Below are 21,561 nucleotides of genomic sequence, written 5' to 3' on the forward strand. Positions count from 1 at the left end.
ATTCAGAGAAAAACCTTTGAACATGAATGCTTACCTGTGTCCTTGGTAAGAATGTTGGTTTAATTACATGTCCATTTTTTTGGGAAGGAGATTCTATAAAACATCTTGATCCAGGCAACATGCACTTGGAAATATAAAATCAGAGGATATAAGAACAGAAAAGGGGAGTATTAGCACAGAAGTGGGGTTTGCTTTCCATCTCAGTAGTGATTCAAAGTGCACTTTGAAGAGGGAAAAGAGGAGGGAAGGAAGGAGGGAGGGAGGAAAGGAAGGAAGGAAGGAAGGAAGGAAGGAAGGAAGGAAGGAAGGAAGGAAGGAAGGAAGGAAGGAAGGAAGGAAGGAAGGAAGGAAGGAAGGAAGGAAGGAAGGAAGGAAGGAAGGAAGGAAGGAAGGAAGGAAGGAAGGAAGGAAGGAAGGAAGGAAGGAAGGAAGGAAGGAAGGAAGGAAGGAAGGAAGGAAGGAAGGAAGGAAGGAAGGAAGGAAGGAAGGAAGGAAGGAAGGAAGGAAGGAAGGAAGGAAGGAAGGAAGGAAGGAAGGAAGGAAGGAAGGAAGGAAGGATTTTATTTTTGTTTTTTTTCAAATCAGTGAAAGCTGGTAGCCATTTCAAAGGTGCATGGCTGTGAAAAGGCTTCTGTATTCATGGTAGGATGTCTGCAGGGAAATTTGAACTCCTGCACATGGTCCCCTGACACCTGGGTGTTAAGGCTGAATCCTGGAAGGAAGCTTGCACCAGAGGAATCTGGCCTGAACTGAGCACAGTTCCATGTAGACACAAGTTCAGCTTAAGGACCAGGACCTGATTATGCTGTAACCATCAGCATAAAGATTGTGTGAACATTCATCCATTAGCAGCTGCAAAGCAAGCTGCAACACTCAAATAGTAGTCATTGTATTGCTGTGTTTAAATTTATGTCCATCTGTATGGCTGGACTGTCTAACAGATCTCATGTAAAAACCAGTTATGTTGGCTGGCACTCTTTTTCTTTACAGAATTGTGATGAGTAGCCCATAAAATGTTAAATAGATTAAAACACTTTCTTCCATTTGTTCTCCTAAACCACTGATAACAGTTCACACTCAGTTTCCTTCTGATGTAATACACACAGTGTAGCTATATATTAGAGAGCTGCACGGTAATTGCCTGAAAAAGTGATTACCATCTCTTTTCTATATAATTAAGATCAAAGTTTAAATTTCAGATCTTTGATTTCCTCATTATGGTTCACCTTACTCATTAAAAAAGTTGGAAGATACACTTCTTGGTAACACACAGGAAATGATTAAGTAAAGACTCTGGCATTTAATCTGGGTAATAAAATCAGAGTTGATAATCATTCTTTATTTTTCTTTGATCGTAATTAACCTCATTCCTTCAGATATGTAGATAATGTATCTTAAATATCAGTATCTATTATTTAATGCCATTTAAAGTTGTCCAATATGTAAGCTGGTATTGTAAAACTGAATCAGTGGAAAAATTGTCCTGTTATTTGAGGGGAAAAAAACCCTGAGTATTCTTGAAAGTAGCAGTGAATTGTCTCTGAGAGGTTTCTGTTTGCTTACTTGTTTTCTTATATTTTGATCATTAGCAGGAGTTGGTTTACCTGGTTTTGAACTGATGAAAGTTTTAGACCTTGCACAAACAATTGAACCTGTTTATGGCCCCAGTGAATGCACTCTGATAGCGAGACAGGACAGTAGGGTTGGAAAGAGAATCTTCTGTGCAGCTTTGGGAACAAGCCATTAAAAGACTCAAAGAAACATAAAGAGGCATAATGCAAGTATTGGGAAATATATGTCTGCTGTCTCTCTGTGGAGGACAGAAACACACCTCAGATACTCAGTATCATTTTATAGCTAAAGAGTAGAGAGACCTTTTGGTGCTAATGGGAATTTTGATATGTACCTCAATGGAAATAATTGAAATGCTTACCACTGACTACTTATATGGACATTATTGAAATAAACTAGCCACTGGAAAATTGCTTCCTAAAGCAGTACATCAAAGAACCCATCATACAGGGCTGGATGATGTGTAGTGTTTAAACTCTGAGCCCAAAAGTAGCCCAGCTGTGACCTCCAAAAAGGAGCTTGAGAAACCATCACTGTCAGTTCTCATCCACTGAGATGAGAAATGTCTGAGGTTCTGTTTGGGGTTCTGGCTGAGGTTCTGTTTGTTGGTTCTTTTTTACTGGGGAAATTCATTGTGGCTATCACCTTTGACTTAAAACAATTTTTGGTTTTAAGCACCTGGTTTAGAGAGGGCTTATAACTGTAATGGCTCTTCTCCTATTCCTAAGTGTCTAGAAATACAAGATATCTATATCTATATGCACTAGTTGTATGTAAAACCTAGATACAGAACACATATCAATCAAATGTGAACACTGTATTAGCTTTGGTCTCATATTTAAAGGGAGGAAAGCAGGCTGACTCACGATAATTTCACTTACATGGAATGTGTTAATCTGTTGAAAAGTTACCTAGTCAAACATGGATATTTCTGACACATTGATGTGGAAAGTTGGAAGAACTTACAAATAATTGTATCTGGTCTGAGGCTCCTATTATTGAAAGTAATGATAAATACATTGTGAAAACATCTGTGTCAATGTGCAGTGCTTCTGAAAACCTTGCTCTGTGCAATGAGCAGAAATTGGAAGTATTGCTCTGCTCCTTATTACAAATAACAATTAATAGATATTTCCTGAATTGTGTGTTTTCTGCAGAGCTCACTTGACAGAATTTCCAGACTCATTGCTTCACAGTGTTAGTAATTAGTGTAATCACAACTGAATTGGTTAAGCACACCAAAAATTGCCCTTTTTTTCTTCTTATAAAGCCAAGCCTAAACCTGATGTGCAAGATAATGGTAAATCAAGCAAAACATGTTGTGGCTGAGTCTGTAACCAAGTAATCCTGATTTCAGTACATGATATAGCAACTAAATAGATAGGTCTGACTGAATTTGAGAACACACATGTTCATCATATGCTTGCTAATTAACTGAGTGATTACCTTGAAGGTGGTCTGTGTTATCCACAGCCAGATACTGAATCAGCATGTTATTGTATTTAAAAGACAGGACTTATTGTAGGATATTTTATCTCTTTCCTCCCCAGGGTTTACATAAGTCTATTTGGCAAAATAATAATTTCTGTCTTCATCTTTCTTTCACCTTAGACAGGATATTCCCACAGACCATCCAATTTAATTTCCATAAGCCAGCACAGACACTTTTACATTTTAATTTGCATTCCACTGGCAGATGCAGCCTGCTTAGAACTATTTTGCATTTTGTACAACTTCATGGTAGCCTGTTCTTTTATTCTGTGTTTATCTTGGGGGAAAATAATGACAAACTTCCCTTTTAAAACTGACATTTTATTTTCTTTGTAAGGAAAATAGTGTATTTGGCTTCAATGGAAAATCTTATTGTTCTTCTAGAAACTACATTCTCCCATTCTATTTCACCTTTTATGCTGTAAACCACCTTTTTTTTTTTCTTGGTCATAAAATAGACTTATCACTCCTGCCTGCATGCGTTGCTTCCTATGAATTTGGATGGAGAAAATATAATTTTCTCCAGTGTATGCTTTAGTCTTCTTTGTACTCTATTTCAAAAAATCTATTCAAGGATACAATAATGCAATTATTTTTGTTTTCTCAGATGACATCCTTCTTAATAGTATTGTATATCCTACAGAACGGTAATAGGGTGCTGAATGAATTTTACCTTTTTGTGTGTTCAGTGAGACTTTGCAAATTCTGCATGAGCCTCCTCAGAACCGAGCTAGCCGTTACTGATTATGTTTGGGATTTTTCCCTTCACTTTATTATAAACAGCCCTACCTGCTTTAATTTTCCGTGCCCTTCAACAGAGTGTGTTCAGGTATTGGCAGCACTGCAGCACAGCGGTTATAAAGTTAAAGAAATTATTTTGCTGCAGGGTGTGCAGCCCTAATGGGACGGTATTGATGGAAGTGACAGTAGCTCAGCAGGGTTGCATAACCAACTGAACTCTGCCACGTAGGTTAAATTAAATATCAGAGCTCGGCACAGCGCATCACATTGTCAATAGTCTTCGTTTGTGTCTGGTGTGTTGGTATTTGCAGTGATGAAGCTCCAGGCAGCCAGTTGGTTACAGATAAGTTTCACATTGACTGGGACTCAGTGCTTGTCAACTCTGATAATGTCATCGTAGCTCGATTTGATGGCAGAGGGAGTGGATTTCAAGGCCTCAAGATCCTACAGGAGGTCCATCGATGCTTAGGATCAGTGGAAGTGAAGGACCAAATAGCAGCTGTAGAGTACGTATGTGCAAACTCCTCTCTTTCACCCTGCCTCCACCTGAACGAGCATTTGGACTAAAACTGCCCAGAATGTTTTCTCTGCATTGTTAATGTTTGGTTTTTAATGCAGTTGCAAATTTTGCACCCTTAATCCTTCCATTACAAACAGCAAGTGAAAAATCAAAGAGGTGTTTGTGGGGTTTTCTCTGGGTTGGTTCTCTTTGGTAAAGCTGTCCTGCTCTGTGCAATCCAGATATGCCACCTGAGCTAATTCATACTTGTCTGTATTCTGTAGGTAAATTTCTTGCTGTCCACATTAGCATATAAATGCATTATGTTACAATATTTTAGGTCTGTACCATAGGAAACTGCTCTCATTCCCACCACAGAGCTCTGGAGTAATCACACAAAGCAAGTGGCATTCTTGTGGTGTAAATGAAAGCAAAATTTTGGCAAGTGCCTCTTATTTCTCATTTGCATTATCATTTTTAGACTGATATAAGCCTACCAGCTGCAAAAAAAAGTCATTTCTGTCTGTGGAGTTGTCATGTATAGCTTTGACAACGCTCCTTACTCAGGGTGCACATGTCAAAATGGCTCATACCAAGGTCTGGATGGACTTTTCTGGGGTTTCCCAGGGAAAGGCAGATTTTAAGCCAGATATTTTTAATTCTTTTGAAATAGGCCAATGCTTCAACCATTCCATGAATAAGCAGCTGTGTCTGATATTTCCCCTCAAGTTATTCTGTCCTTTCTGTATAAAATTCACCATAGATGATGAGAGCCTTGATGAGAGAATTAATTATTTGTATAATTATCTAGATCCAAGAAGCTCCATTCATCTTAGCCTCCTTTAGCCGGTGCTAGGCACCTGGTCAAAGCCTGTCATTTAAGCTCTAATCAGTGGAAAATCCTGGCACTTCTGAAGGATGATCCTCCCCAGACTGAGAGAAATTTCCAACATGTGTAGGAATGCTAAAGATTATCTCTCTTCTCTCCATTAACTGAAAAGCAGATGTAAATGGATAATTTAGACAAGATGCTTAAATTCAGATATCTAAATTAGGTGAGAGGGGCCAAACACCAACTGTTTACCTTATAAAAAAGCAATTAGGAAAGAAATCACATTTCCCAGTGCAGTACTACTTGTATGGATGTAATTCTTCTTCTACCTGATCTCCATTTATGACAATTCTTTAATGCACAAATAATTAAAGTTCTTTATATACTATATTCAGAAAGTAAAATCCACCATTTTACTTTGCCAAAATTAAAAAACTTTTTTTTCTTTCAGATCACTTCTGAAACAGCCCTTCATTGATCCTAAGAGGCTGGGTATATTTGGAAAGGTAATGTGAAAAAATAGCAGGCTATATCATGATTCTTTAAGAAAGTGCTGTCAGTTCATAAACAAATATATTTATATATGTTCCTAGGACAATTTCAGTTATTAAAATGGGGAAAAAATGATCCATAATTTACTGTTTGTTCTGTGCAGTATTTTTTTTTCTCAGAATGAGTAGTTAAGTCAATAAAATCAGTTTTATGGTATAACACTGTTTGCATTTCAGAATCTGAAGGAGAAAGTATTTGTTAAAAATTCTGCTTTCTGCTTTCTTTAGAAAAGTTTCATAGGGACTTGGTTTTCGTGTAAGCTTCTTTCTTACAGTTTTATATTTGGGCTGCAGTTAAATTGACAATGTTGTCCTATAAAATACAGGTTTTATATCTGCATGTTTTACTGACCCTTGAGCTTAGCTGAGCACCTACCCTGTGGTGCTGTCAGCAAGTTCCTTGTTGCACCAGTGAGAAATCTTGCCTTTGCTATTTTATCAGCTGCATGTCATTGCCCCTAGCACGAGATGCAACAAGGGAAAGGTTCAACTTTTAGTGGCAAACTAAACAGCATTTTACTGATGTCTATTAAAAAGCAGCAATTAGAAACACCACACAACTGCTGCTTCATCTCTGAACTGGCATGTGCAACCTTTTAATTTTTTTTAAGATTTTTTTTTGTATTAAAAATGAAGTTGTTTTCTGCCTTTGAGCTCAAAGCAGCAACAAACCCTGATCAAGTACCCCCCAGTCATCACTTTAAGGAGCAGCATGTGTTTCACTATGAAGTGCCTTAGTTCTCACTCTGCTGCTGAGTTGCTGCACAGCCTCAGGCAAGTCATTTAACCTGCCTGTCTCAGCCTGTCTGGATGCAGGATGGGGAGATTGACATTTACCTCCTGCATGGTAGCATTTTGAGGACTGGCTGATGTTTGTGACTGTTATTAGCATTTCACATGAACATGACCTTCCTCAAAGCTCTGAGCTCCTGCTGCAGTCCTTGAGCTGAGAAAGAAACTCTCACTGCAAGAATTTCACTAGGGTCAAAGCCAGTATTGGGGTTGTAAGGGGGCAGCCAGAGATTTTTCAGCTGAGGATGCACAGGCAGGGCCAGTTTCATCCAGCAGGTGATCGTGGCACACATTGCTATTCAGGTTTTATTGCCTTTACCAATGTATATGAAAGTACACATAGAAGTAAGCGTAGAAGCATCAACGTTTCTCCGTATCCTCTTCCTCTTTCAAACATTTGATTGAAAATACTGTTTCTGGAATGAAATCCCTAAGCATCCAGAATTGCTTGGATTTGACTGCAGAAATGCTTTTCATTGCTACTTGAAAATTCCCACTTGTTTTCTGTCAGAGATTCATCAGTATCTTTTTTTCCTAAGAGTGATGTGATAAGACAGTAACTGAAGGGCATGCACGGAACCATGGCTTTATATATCTGCCAAAACCCACTCCCAAATTTCTTTCACAAAATGCTATTGATTGCCATGTTCCTGCATTTGTTTTCTGAAAGCAGTGTTGAGGAATGAAGAGTGGGAAATTCGATAAGCTTTCAACACTGCTTTGAATTCAGGGAAATTTCCCCTTTCCAAGTTAACTTTTCAGAGTTGTTTTTTTACTGTCAAAAGGAAAAAAAATCATAAAATTTGAAAGTCAGTTTTATAATTAATAATAAAAAAAAATCTATTTAACAGCTTCTTAGGGTTAATTGTATTTTCCTCCACACTGTTTTAGAGTCGATTAAAAATCTACTTTAAAACTCATTTCTTTTTTATCACATACAAGAACGTGGTAGGAAAACAAGTTGTTTTTTTTTTCTTTCTATGCATTAAATTTGGTTTACTGATGGAAACAGAATATGCACTTTGCTTGAAAATAAGTTGGCTTTGGAATGGCTTAATGCTGATCTCATAAATCTGGACCTATGCACACTTTCAAGGAGCTCTTTAAGAGGTTTCAGAACTACACAGAAGTAAAATTCTTGTCACAACTGGTGATGTCAGTGAGGCACAAGAGTAACAAACTGTCCAGAAAGTGACAGTGGGGAAAATCTGCCAGTGCCCCCTTGCTTCTCTCGGTGAGGGGGGTGAGCCTAAGTGATGCATGATCCAAGGGCCTTTCCGACCTGTTAGACAGACAAGTGTGGCTCCATGGAGTTTGTGGTTTTATTCATGGATGTGAAAAGAAAGTTTAAAAATGAATTGCAATTCTACAGCCAACATCTTCCTTGAAAATGTGGCAATTAGGCTGTAACCCCAGAAACCCAGCAGATGAGAGAGGCACCACATGTTCTTGCACCAGGGAGTATGGAATAGCAATGTCACTGTGAAATGCTTCTAAGAATTTATAAAAAACTCACTCTGTAGTGTTTTTGTCCTGGAAAGCCTGGCTGGAAGCAAGGACACAGGCACAAAGGGAAGAAACTCCCAGGAGAATTAAACAAGCTCTTAATGAAAACATGGAATAAATAATAAATAACCTGGCAATACCTATCCTTGGATTAAAATTGTGCTGTGGAGCTACTGGGAAAGATGCAAGCAGAATATTAAACAAAAGTAAAAGCAGAGAAAACCCAGAGGCAGAGGAAAGTTGCTATTCTCTTAAACTCTTTGAATGATACAAATTACAGGCTCCTGCTCAGAAATTCTGTCTTAGGTGAAATCTACTCCAGCACATGAACAGATCTGGGTTGCTCTTGGCCTCCTGGGCTCAAATTTGTATGGGAAAGGAATAGTTCAGCTCTTCACACTCCTTTAAAAATCCAGCTCCTATTTGGTATTTTCTTCAGTGTGTCCACTCCCACTTAATATGGATTGATTGCAAAGAACAGGAAACCTCTGTGCTTGTATTTCTTAAATAAGGTTAGAGGGGTTTCAGATATTACCATTCTTCCATAGAAATCATCTGTTCAATAAATATTTAGACATGAAAAAAAGGAGCAGGCAGCATTCATAAAAGTCCATGAGAAAACTGTAAGCACTTGATACATAATCTTCTTTTGGATCAGCTGGTGTTTTGCATTGTATTTTCTCTGTCATGGGATAATTTTGTCTTCCTGAAGTGTGTTGTGCCAAACTCAAACCAACAGCAAAAAATACCTGAAGAAATAACAATTTTTCAGTAGTGATGAAGGGAAAGCAAAGATGGCAAGTAGAGAAATTTGAGGATCCCATAATATAAGAGAAAATCATCGATTCCAGGTGCCACAATTCAGAATTTCATCTTCTGTGAGTCTAGAATGATTAGAGGTGTACAGAAATGGATTGCCATTGTCATTTCAAGGAAATCTGTGGTCTCAAGTTAAAGCTTTCACAAAGGTTTTCTGACTTGCTGGTATCAGCTCTTCCAGGAGAGATGTGTTAGACTTTGGAGATGGTGAAGAAATTTGCATCACTCGTTGTTACTAGCTGCATAGATTAAAAGTCATGACCAGGCCAATGAGATCTTTATGCACCCTTAAACTCTAAAAAAAAAATACTACTGGATTAGCACAGTGGCCTTTAGCTTCTTTCTTGCTAGAATGCCATAAATCAACCAAAATTTCAATCCGATTGTTAGGGGTACGGTGGCTACATTACATCGATGGTGCTGAAATCCAGCGAGCGTCTCTTCAAGTGTGGAGCTGTGGTGGCACCAATCACAGATATGAAGTTATATGGTGAGTGTTCCCTGCCCAAACCTGTGTGATAGCTCATTCAAAATAACTCTTATTCATTGAGGTGATATTTATTTCAGCTAAGGGCAGATAACGTAACAATGTTAGTGAGATTCCACCTCACTGTCTTGGTCTCTTCTTTAAATGAAAGTAAAGCTGACACTGGGATGGTTCCCAAAACCCACAACAGACATGGTATTATTGACAGCTCTGATTTTGCAGTTACCTCATTTCCTAAGAATCCTTTATGAATATCAGCATGAATCAAGTCTTGTATTAGGAATGAATCCTTTAAGGTTAGCAGTGAGTTCCCTACAATATCAACCATGTTGTCATTCAGTCACAGGTTATTTTGTTCTGTATGTGAAGTTTTGGGCACAGGCTGTGGACAGGAAACCAGACCAGATTACTGTAATAGTCTGTTGGACTTTTATTTGGGTTTTAGCTTGTGTTTTCTTTTGGGTTTGGGTTTATTGTTGGTTGGAGTTGGGGTTTGTATTTTTTTGTGAGGGGAGTTGGTTGATTTTTGGTTGGTTTCTTTTTTTAGCTGTTTAAAAGTGGGTTTAGATGGTAGATCAAAATCGTACATTCTGTGTCTCTAAATGAACATCTCGACTTCATGGCCTAAATAGCTTCTGACTCTAGGTCAGAAATTATGAGTTTTAAAATAGAAATAACTTGGAATTCACAAGGTTTTTAGGGGTTCTTTTAATTTTTACAGCATCAGCCTTTTCAGAAAGATACCTTGGGATTCCATCAAAAGATGAAATTACCTATCAGGTAAGTTAGCATAAACAAGTAACTTAAAGTGACCATTTTCCTCTTAAAACACAATTGAATTACAGCTCTGTGTTTGTTCACTAGGCATCCAGTGTATTACACAATCTTCATGGTTTAAAAGAAGTGGATTTGCTAATAGTTCATGGGACAGCTGATGGTGAGTATTAACAGATGCAACTAATTTGGAGTCAGAGCTTCTAATAGGCAGATGTTCAAGGGCTGATGGGGCACATCCAGCGGGTACATTTGCAGTTTCACTTTCCCTCTGATAAGATTTTTTAATTTTGTTTCAACTGTCACTTCTAACTCTGAACTGGTGATGCTTTTCTTTGCTGAGGATTTGCACCTTTTAGGTGCTGTATGCTTTAATTTGTTTAAATCATGTGGACCACTGTGTTGCTAATGAAAGGTATTACATGTATTATTAATAGAACAACATACATTTTTAATATTGTTTTAAGTTCATATAAATTCTGCAGAATTATCAGTACAGCTGGTGAAGTACATCACCAAATGGGAAGTTAATCTTTTCATCTAATTAATTACAAGGTACTGCCAAACCTTCAGAAACTGAAGCTACACAGAACATTTTAATAGCACCAATACTTTTAGCAGTAGATTAAGACAGAGAATGAGTTACACAGGGTAAGTTCTAGCGCTTTAGATGGAATCATAAGACACATCAATTGAGATAATTTGTAATTGCAGATTTCACTGCAGTGTATTCTTCTGAACTTTCTTAACTGATGTCTAAAGAATGAGCTTTGATGCAGGCAGAAATTACAGTGATGCAAACAGCTGCTCTGTAGAGACTGACGTGCCTGCTTCTCTCCCAGCATTTTCTGGTGGATGTGGGATAATACAAGGTTTCTTTCTCAGTCTGAAGGGAGAAGTGGCTCTCGCAGGCTGAGGGCTGAGGTGACAGTGCCCATAGTGCCAGCCTGTCACCCCTGACTTTGCCAAACCCATGTTAGAGGGGTGCAAACCTGTCCAGTGCTTCTCCCCAGAGCACAGGGAGGGGGATGAAAATATACTGGGTGCCTGAGCAGGCATGAGGGGCTGAGGCTTTACTGATTGCAACAGGCAGCAGCAATTTCTGCCCCTCTGAACCTAGCACCAGAGGGAACTGGGGCTTTGATAGATGTCTGAGCAATGTCTGAGATGTCTGTGCTCTGGCCTGGGACTGTGATTGTCTGCTGCCTCTGCTCAATATCACATCCAGTGACACTGCCCAGCCCACTCGCAGCCTAAACTCTGCAGGGTTAGGACGTGGTGATCATGGTTTTGGGATACAAAGGTCAGGTTACTGATAGGTTCCAGAAAGTCCATTGCCTAAAGAAGAATGGGGTGTAATGACCCTGTGCAAGCAGTAGAAAATGCAGTGTGCTTGCTTTCAAGCAAATTAGAAGATGCCACAATGTTCAAACAGAATGGTTTCACACATCTCTAAGCTGCCACAGGATATGTAAACTAAGGGTAAACAGAGGAGTCCTCACAAAGTGTCTGGAAAATGAGACTTCCCCTGGGGCTTCCAGCTCCTTCTCCAAAACCTCTGCTGTAACACCCTCTTCTCTTGCTGGTGGGGCTGGCCTTAGAGATTATCAGCTACACATCCAGAGCCTGGAAATGTTTTCAGCCAAAGCTGTGTAACAGATAAGTATCTCATATTAATGTAGCTGTTTCTAATAATATCAAATGGTTTTTTTTTGCAGCTAAAGTTCACTTCCAGCATTCAGCAGAACTAATTAAGCGTCTAATAAAAGCTGGGGCTAATTACACTATGCAGGTACGTGCACCTGGAACTTTTCCTATAAACTTAGTTGAACATTTAACCTCCTGTTGCTATTTCTTCACTGCAAAGGAACCTCTCTACCACAACACAGTGGGTGAGGTATTACCTCAATTTGCAGTTAGAACTCTGTTTAATCCCATTTTTCTCACTGTTTGTATGGATGTCAGGAGCTATATCATCTTGTCATTCTCCTGGGCTCTTTCTCCTCTCTCTCATCGTTCTTTTTTCCTGTTTATCCTACAATTCTATACAGGGTGCTCTGGAATCCATGGGCACTCTCATAATGTAGAGATTTCAGTACTTTGGGTCCCTGTTTACCTGAAAAGGTATCAGGTCAAATGAGAGTAATTTCCCCTTCTTTTCAACATTTAAATTTATTGAAAGAGCACAGCAGAGCCTCTGTCAAGGCACAGGCTTGCCTGGGACTCCCCTGGAGCTCATGGATGCTGCTGGCAGAGGGTTTTGATTGAATTGGTATCTCCAAACTCTCCTGATGCTCGTTGGCCATCACAAACCTCGACTTGCTGGGCTTAGGGTGATCCTGTGGTTTGCACTGGTGTGAGCTCATGTCAGGGTGGAGGTGGCAAGAAGGGGGCTGGTGCCACTTAAGGAAGGAAAAAGGACTTTAAATGTAGAATCTGTTCCTGCTGCCCGTGTGGTTTCAGCTGAGGTGGTGTGAAGGCCTGTGGAGAGAGGAAGAAGCAGGAGTGACAGAGTTCTCCCAGAAGAGCCCTGTTGAGCCGTTCTCATGTAACATGTGATAACCTGGGTTTGAGGAGGCAGCTGAAGCTTTTTGCCTCAGGTCTCTCTTCTTGTGGCCTGGATTTCTTCGTTCGGCCTGCAAATGTTTGCTCAGCCTCCCTTAGGAGAAATTCCCAGTGGTATTTGTTTTAAGAGATAAAAATGCCCACATCCACCCTAGGAGGGAGAGGAGATGGGCTTTAGACCAGATAGGAAGATGGTTAAGATATGAATGAAATGGGTTTTTGCCAAACACTTAGAAGCTGAAATATTGAGAGGTCCCTAAAAGCATGAGGTAATTAATCCTTGTGGATGTTAATGGGATTTGGATGCCTAGGCACTATTGAAAATGCCAACTAAAGTAAACTGTTGTAAGCACAGTGGCTGAGAATATAAATTTTTTCACTTCAGCAGATCTCACTGCAGTGCTTATTTTATTTAAGTTCAAATTCCAAGAGAATGAGTCTTACTTTGGGTTTTATTAGCTTTCCTTGATGCCATAAAACTAATGTTATCATCCTGTTGTCATCTAAAACACGTTGAAGATCAGAGAAAGAAAATTAGAGCCCTAAATATTTGAAAAGCCTTTAAAAGCTATTTACTTTTTTTCCTTTCTCCTCTGCCAGATCTACCCGGATGAAGGTCATAACATTGCTTCCGAGAAAAGCAAATATCACCTTTACAGCACAATCCTTGGGTTTTTTAGTGCTTGTTTAAAGGAGGAGACACCAATTTTACCACAGGAACCTGAAGAGGATGAATAAGGAAGCCTATTTGTGTAGTACTGAAGGGGACTTATTCTGCGGCTCAATAAAACCTTAAATAAAAGTGACTGTAAGATTGCAGATTCTGCAGAAGCTCAAGGGCAGCTAAAGGATACCACAGTGGAACAGCACATTTACAGACAATGAGCTAATAAACTGGAATTCGACTACAAAGTCCAAACATATTACCAAGGGACAAAAACTTTACCTTTGTGGAAGGTCAACAGTTGGTTACAGTTTCCTGGAAGAACTTAGTTTTGCATAAGTGTAGGGTTAGTGCATGTTTGTTATGTTAAGCCTCACTGTTGGTTCTGTAAGTGGTTGCTTGTTTTCTGTTGTTTTTTGTTTTTTAATTTAAATGTACATCTTTATTCATCTTTGCATAAGGCACAACCTATCATAAGTATTACCACCACTAATATTCTAAAAGGTGAACTGCAATCTAACACTGTAATGTTACAATAAGTGCAATTCTTCTGCTGTCTATTACACGTAAGAAACCACAGAGATAATAAAGGGCACGATATTTTCTCTAGTTTTTGCTCAAAGGGGATATTGTCTAGTGCATCATATAACATGGATATTGAAAATTATTTCCCCCACACAATTTCAGCATTTACAATTATTGCTGTACCTACTAGTAACCAATAGGGGACTTTTTGGTGGTGTGCTCTTGGTCTTTATGTATATACCCACAAATCCCTAAGCAGAAAATCTTACTGAGCTTGAAGAAATTTTTTCAAGATGTAATTGACAGCTGTATTTAAAACAATAATCTGCAATTGAAATCATTCCCCATTCCAAAAATGTATCTATTGTTTCCTTAAGATATGTTTGAGTTGTGTTTTGGTATTGTTTATAGTAGTTAATAGTTTGCTGGTTACACTCTAATTTTAGAATATGCTACTTTGTCACATGTAAATTAGATACATAAATATTAAATTATAGTTTCAGATAAAGAAAGTTTATTAACAATGTATAATGCCATTGAGTAATACTTTGCTCCTCAAATGAAGAGATATTTTGTATAGTGCATCTTCCTTTCCTCCCGTCTGGTCTCAGATGTAATTCTGATGTTCATCGAGGTGGTGACGTAGCTCAAACACACCTTTAGTTCTTATTCCAGGGCTGCTCATTCAGTCTCTTGCAACAAGATTTAGTTTCAACAGCATCACAGAGGAATGAAATGTTTTTCATTTGAGGCAAAGGAAGATCTGACGGGTTAGATTTTATTATTTATTCAGAGGGCGAGCCCCTCATGCATCCATTTATTTGCCAGGGTGAAGTACAGCAATAGAAATTGAACTATGAAATAAACAAGGCAGCCAGTTTGGGTCTGCAGAATATTAACTCACAGATCACAGAAAGCAAGTTTATTGGTTTAATTTGAGATATCTTCCTGAAGGTATGTGAAAACTCCTGACAGATGCTGTGCCACTTATAGGGGAATAGCTGTAGTTTTTTTATTTCTGGATATATTCCAAATACTTTCCTATCTAATTAAGGTTTAATTTCTTGCAAGACTAAAAATATAGTAATTTTTGAAGGTAAATATGCTATTTAAGATGTAAAGTTCTGCATATTTTATGAGAATGGGAATTGTTTTTAATGTAATGAAAAATCACTTGAAGCTTTTTTACTCATCACTTCCTTCTGGAATGTTTTCTTTCACTGTTAGGATTTTTTTTATGATGGAAATAATTAATTTGTCTGAAAGGCGTGGTTTTATGGAACACTGAAAAGTCTCTTGTCTTTTAATGTTTAGTATTTCTCTTGTTTTGTTAGCAATGTTCAACTATTTTTCAATTAGTTTAATACAATTTTAATGTGCAATGATATCTTGTTTGGGTCCCAGTGTCACCACAAAGTATGGCTTTGCTTTGTGGTATTTATAGGACATATGGAGTACATATGTGCAGTGTAGGTAGGGTATAATTTATGGGGGCTACCATGTGCACTACAGTAAGATCACACAGAATAACAGAGAAAAAGTGAGAGCAGAATTCAAACAAGGTTTTGTAAATCCTGCTTTCCATGGAGGAGTGGAGTTTTCAAGTCTTCTGTTGGCTGGGTCTGCTGCTTTGTGATTTTATAAATTACACCCGTCACTTAATAAACGCTCACCTGACAATACTGCTGCTGCTCCTAGCCAGACATGGGAAATGAGGTTCCAATTCCATGGGAAGTGAGGTCCCAATTCCATGGGAAGTGAGGTCCCAATTCCATGGGAAGTGAGGTCCCAATTCCATGGGAAATGAGGTCCCAATTCCATGAGAAATGAGGTCCCAATTCCATGGGAAATGATGTCCCAGTTCCAAGGGAAATGAGATCCCAGTTCCATGGGAAATGAGGTTCTTGTCCAGCTGAGTTCACTGAGGTGGTTTTTCCCAATTTGAGCCAAATGCACATGAAGGAAATGCAGGCTGTGGGCTCATGCTGAGCATGGATTTGGTGTGCTGAGGATACGGGAAAAGGCCAATTCCCCCAAAATGTGCCGGTGTTTCTCTGCAAAGCAGCCACTCCATGTCATATTTGCCATGAGTCACATTTAGTTGTGTTTAGCTACTTGCAAAAAGAAGCAGAGAAGTCTTGTAGTCTCAGCAGCAGCAAGTGCTGAGGAAATGTGTTACCCCAGATCTTTGGATCCCATACTGTTTCCTTATTTCCCTATAGCTCTGTTTCAAGTCCCCATTCCCTATTCATCCTACCCCAACATCCCACCTCCAGCTTTCCAGACTTTGAACCTGTCATAGTCTTCTGTAGGAGTGCCTTTGGCAAGACTGCTATGCTTAAAAATCTGAAATCTGGGTGGAAATGTGGCATGCTTTTAATGTTGTCATGATTTCTCACACTGTCCTACAAATACAGGTATATTTATGTAATTGTGTACCAAGGGTGAGCATCAGACACAAATTAATTGTTTTCACTGATATTTTTATGCATGAGTTGATTTCAGATACTGCAAAAGCGTTTGCCAGATGCAGGCTCTGCTAGTTAGACTGAAGAATTTGGTGTAGGATTTTACTTTTCCCTTTACTTTTGCTGACCTGTTGAAATCATCCTTCTACTTACAGCACAACTGACCAGTGTTACCTATCAGATTCTACATCATGACTAATAATAATATCATAACTAATCTACATTGTAACTAATGGCAATCATTAATTACTTTAGGTGATCTACAATAGTGAGCAAGAGTTAATACACATTGCACTGAAATAGCACAAGTGAAGACTTTTGTAGCTTATCCATTGTTAAGCACTGTGATGACATTTTAGGTCTGAAGAATTGCTGTTTGATTCAGCTGTCCTTAAAATATGACACTCACTAGAATAGACCTATTAATTTATGGAAAGCTAGGGAATCAGCATATCCATTTACTGCTTGCTAGAGCTTATCTTTACCTTCTTGATTTCCTCTCTCCTTTTTCTGCTACTACAACTTGTAAAATCTATGAAACCTGTAGGTCATATTGAAATTTCAATTATATTACGAAACTGGGCATAACTGCATGTCAATTGGAATACTTTCCCCAGATTGTGGAGTACAAAGAAAGGCTGATATTTTCTTTTAATTAATGTATTTAATCTTTTGGCAGCAAGGATGGAATTATTTATGACCTGGTTCTATCAATGTCTGCTGTGATTTGCTATAATCAACTGCTCCTTGTTGCTCAGTTTTTGGCATATGTAGATCTCTCTTTGTGGCTGAAAGTGAAGATGATTGTCTCTGTTCTCTCAGCTCTGGCACTTGAGTGTGGAGTCAGTTAGGCTCAGTTAGTTGAGAAATCACACCTTTTAAGATAGAAGAGCTTTTATTTGATCTGAAGCCAGAGATTCTCCTTGGAAACTTGGAATATTGAGAGTTGGCTCCTTTAATTAAATCAGAGGATACAAGGTGTGACCTCGTATCCCTCCTCGCAGGTTTATTAGACATTACTGAAGAAACAAGCGAGAGGAGGATGCCCAAAAATCCTGAGTGCCACTTTCTTCTGCACAGTTTAAAAGTACACAGGCAAGGTGCAGTGGTCCTGGTGTTTTATATTTACTACAAGTAACTCATCCTGGTGAGTCAGTTGCATCCAGGAAAGGAAGAACCTCACTGGTATTGATTACTGATGCATCTTCTGCACTTCTTCAGTGGCATCAAGATTCCTTCTCTTTATCCTCTGGATGATTTCAAGAGTGCTACAGAGAATGGGGAGCTCCTGGGATGTGGCTAAGGAGAGTCACAACTTCCCAGGTGCCTGGAGCATTGAATAGGAAAGAGGATTTAGTTAAACTTCTGTCTGCTGAATTTCAGACATGAAAGTGGAGAAGGAGCCCAGCTTCAAGGAGGTAGGTGCATGCCAAGTGTTAGTGATTCTCTCATTGGGGGAGTAAAACTACAGGCATCTTACAAATGTAGCACCTAAATGTGCAGTGGTGAATAAAATATTTGTTTTCCAATGTCTGCAGATTACAGTGTTGTTAGGCTGGGTATTTGGATAGAATGAAGGAAATTAAACCACCTGTGTGTATGCAGTCCAAGGTTTCCATTAAACTCGGGACTAGACCTCTTTCCTGTATAATTAGGTTAGAAATCCAATATCCTATTTTACCTGAGTGGAACTTAACAACAACAAAATTGATTTAATCATGCCTATACTCTATGAAGACACAAATTATATATATATATATATATATATATATATATATAATGTATATACATATATATATGTGTGTTTGTGTATGTATATATACTCACACAATTCTTTTTAAATAAAATATCCCATAAAGTGGTAACAGCCCGTTTTTAGATTTCATAACCAAAGAGGAAAAAAAAAAAAAAAAAAGGTTTCTGACTGATAAAACCATCAGAGGGAATATAATTGGTAGGGAGATATTTAGGAAATATTTCCCTAAGGAAACTGATGTTTTCTGCTGTAGTGTATTTTGTGTCCTGAGTGCAGCTGTCAGAGGTGCTTCTGTGGGAATTTAGCTGTTGATGTCCCAAGGCTCATGTGGGAAGCAGGTACCTGTTCAGGCAGGTGTTCCCATCCCCCAGGCAGTGCAGAACCTTCGCAGCTCTCCGTGGAGAAGGGTCACAGTCTGAGAGTTCAGTCCATCAGAGAGCACAATTGATAGGAAAAGGTGTGAAATTGTTGCCTTGGGAATAAGAAGAATATTGTTTAAAAATGAGAGAGCAATATGGGCATCCTGCTGTTCTCCAGTTTGTCTGAGGTGAGGGTGGGACCTCGGCCAGGGCACTTGGTGACCCACTCCACACACCCAGCTGACAGAGCAGCTGGCAGCAATTACAGCTCCAGCAGGGTCTGTGCACGCTCCAGCCTCACTGTGGAAAAAAAGGAAAGGGCAGATAACGTGTGGACAGAATACCTTGTGTCTGACAATGCTGCAGAAGAGCTCTTTTAATAAAATGATGCCTCCAAAACCCTAATGGAGAGCAGCACATGCCTGAAGAAGTGCTGCAGTTTGTTCCACCCCTCAGCCTCTTCCTGGCACATACATTTGACAAATGAAAGAGTGCAGGGAGTCCAGTCCTAAGAAGATTTTCAGCACCATTAGGAGAGGGATAAGAAAGAGAAGTGTTCTGGGAAGACAAGCACAGAGACACTTTATTGCAATATGTTGCTCTGTACAGAGCTGCAGCTCCAAAATAAAGTGGTGCACTGGTAACCTTAGAGACAAGTGTAGCCAGCAGTTGATTCAATAAACTTCCATCTAAGGCAGGAAAGCCAGATCATTCTGTTATTTCCACAGAGGAATTATGAATTACGTGGTTTCCTACGGATTTTCAGTCCTTTTTGTGTGCAATTTATATCCTACATTTCAGATAGTCATTATAAAATAAGAATTATGCTGAATATAATTCCACATTTGAAATAAGCAGTTACAGTAAAATAATTCATTTTTTAAGGGCACAAATTGTTGCGTTTAAAGGTATTTACATTGCCAGGTTAAGTGTTCTTCCTTTTGGGTTGTAGTAGGCACTAAATTTATTGTGTTCACAGCCTTTTTTAATTGCAGTGGAAATTGTACTGAGCTTAGACAGAGGAGTTTATCTTTTTGTAGGAATTGCATATGGAAATACAGTGAATCTGAATATTTGAATATTTGAAGGAGGGTTTTTAGAGCAGCATATGAAAAATATAGAGCCTCATACAAAACTACACATGTCTGGGAAGGTGAGGAACATGAAGGAACAAGTACAGTAATTTGCCAGTATAATCAGAATTAAGCAAGACAAAAGAAAAAGCAGTGTGGAAAATTGATTTAGGCAGAACTTTTAGGCTTCTCACTGTGAGAGAGCATTTAAAGTTTTGTAGCTTTGTTTTATCCTAAATTTTGTTTGTTCTTTCTGAGATGAGGCTGGAAGCAAAGTTGTGGGCAGTTTTTTCCAACAGGGCCCTGAGTCTCTATCAGTCATTTTCTTATTAAAAATCAAAGCCCAGAGCGTAATCTAGGAGCTCAGCAATAAAAAATTGGAAGAGCAGGGGTTCAGCTGATTGCAAGGAGCACAGTGCTTCAAGAAGAGGCCTCAGCACAGTGGGAAAATAGAGCAAGGTGCTGTTTATACCGAGTGAAAAAGTTGAAATGTGGTTCATAAACAGCATTAGGATGAGATTTCCTGTCTTACTATGATGTGATGAGAAGGTCCAATTTCTTTGGTATGCTAATGAGTTATTCATATAACACATTCATTATGGCAGAGACCAAAGCTGAGAGGCTGAGTGCCAGACTCATCTGGTGCTGTGTGGGTTCATTGACAAGGAGAATGTATCAGTGCTCTTTCAGTGTTTGCCTGGCTCTCCCATGGCCCTAGGGAAGAGTTTAAAAGCAGCCATGGTGGGAGCAGTGTTGGCAGCAGCAGCCCAAAGGCCTCCATGGGAAAGGGAGGAGAGAAAGGGAGCTGTGCAGTCAAAAGGAGAAACTTCTCTGCTTACCCTTCCTGGGGAGCAGGGAATCTGTTCAGGGAAGGATTTGGGGTGATATTTGAGGCTGGAAGAAGCTGGTTCTTGTATCTCCTCTCATTGCCCCTGCAGGTTTGTTCTGGAAAAAGTGGGTGGTAAAATCCTGCTGTTCCAAGGGAGAAAGGAAAGTTTCCCAAAGTGGCCCTTTGACATGTGTTCATGACCCTGAACTGTTTGGGAAATGGGTGGTGCTGCTTGGCTGGGGAGAAGGCAACTCCTCCAGTCCCTCAAGCACTTTGTGCTCAGCAGGGAAAGAAATTTCAGTGAAAACTACGCAGGACCAGCGTTGTAAGCCAGCTGCAGGCAGAGCTACAGCTTATCTAACCATGGATTAATTATGGTTTTCCCTCATCTTTCACACTATTTTATTATCAATAATGATGTTCTTTCTCTAAGTCTTAAGGCTCACCACAGATTTAAACAAATCCAACTGGTTGTACACTTGGAATTGTTTTCCTACTGCACAGTCTGTGTACGTGCTGTTCCAGCTGGGCTCTCCATCTTCCCAAAGAAACACTTCTGGCTGCTCTGCCCAAAATCTTGTTCGTGTGTGAAGAGGAATTGCCTCACATGCAAAGAAGTCTCTGTACAGCAGTGATACCTACTCCCTCCTGATCATGACACTAATTGAGCATTTGGGACCATGGCATCATCATCATCTGGGTACAACCAGAGCTAGAGCAGATGCAGGGGCAGTGTGCAGAGGGGAGATCTCTAGTATTCAAAATTCCCATGAGCTGGGCTGTTGACCTGCAAGCAGAGTTGTTGCCTATGCCCTGCATGAGGTCTTTCCAGCTGAGGTGGCACAAAAGTCCTCAGCTCCTGCAGGTAAGGACCTGTCTGTATCAGCTGCTTGATCCTGGAGAGGGTGAACCACTCCTCACCTCTGCTGAGGTGGTGGATGAAGGGTATCTGCCATGTCTTGCCCCTTCAGTCTGTGAAACAGGGAAAATAGAAGAAAGCAAACGTAACCTCTTCTGTAGTTCAGTTTAGAATTATGGTTTTGATGAAAAAAATAATGCAGCCAACCTGAGCATGTTCAAAATAGATTCAGTGATAAGCACTCACTTTTTTCCAAAGCAGTCTCTTTTACAGTTTAATCCATCTGCAGAGCAAACTTGGACTGTCAATTACAGTTTCCCAGCGTATCAGTCTTGGTTCCTCTGTAACTGTGTGTGTGTGAGCGTGGCACCCTGGGAAGGGAAGAGAGCACATCTCAGA

General features: G+C 39.5%; 1 protein-coding gene across 1 annotated transcript in view; it reads left to right on the forward strand.

The window, feature by feature from the left end:
* DPP10 (dipeptidyl peptidase like 10) overlaps positions 1–15,428 on the forward strand; it is a 244,139-nt gene extending 228,711 nt beyond the window's left edge. The window contains exons 20-26 of the mRNA XM_058840442.1: positions 4,116–4,310; positions 5,587–5,641; positions 9,194–9,293; positions 10,012–10,070; positions 10,155–10,227; positions 11,783–11,856; positions 13,230–15,428. Coding sequence (XP_058696425.1) covers positions 4,116–4,310; positions 5,587–5,641; positions 9,194–9,293; positions 10,012–10,070; positions 10,155–10,227; positions 11,783–11,856; positions 13,230–13,367 — 694 coding nt within the window. The 3' untranslated portion in view covers positions 13,368–15,428. The remainder of the gene's footprint in view (positions 1–4,115; positions 4,311–5,586; positions 5,642–9,193; positions 9,294–10,011; positions 10,071–10,154; positions 10,228–11,782; positions 11,857–13,229) is intronic.
* The last annotated feature ends 6,133 nt before the right edge of the window (positions 15,429–21,561 follow it).

This window comes from Poecile atricapillus, chromosome 5 (genome assembly GCF_030490865.1).
Source record: "Poecile atricapillus isolate bPoeAtr1 chromosome 5, bPoeAtr1.hap1, whole genome shotgun sequence".
NCBI lineage: Eukaryota > Metazoa > Chordata > Aves > Passeriformes > Paridae > Poecile > Poecile atricapillus.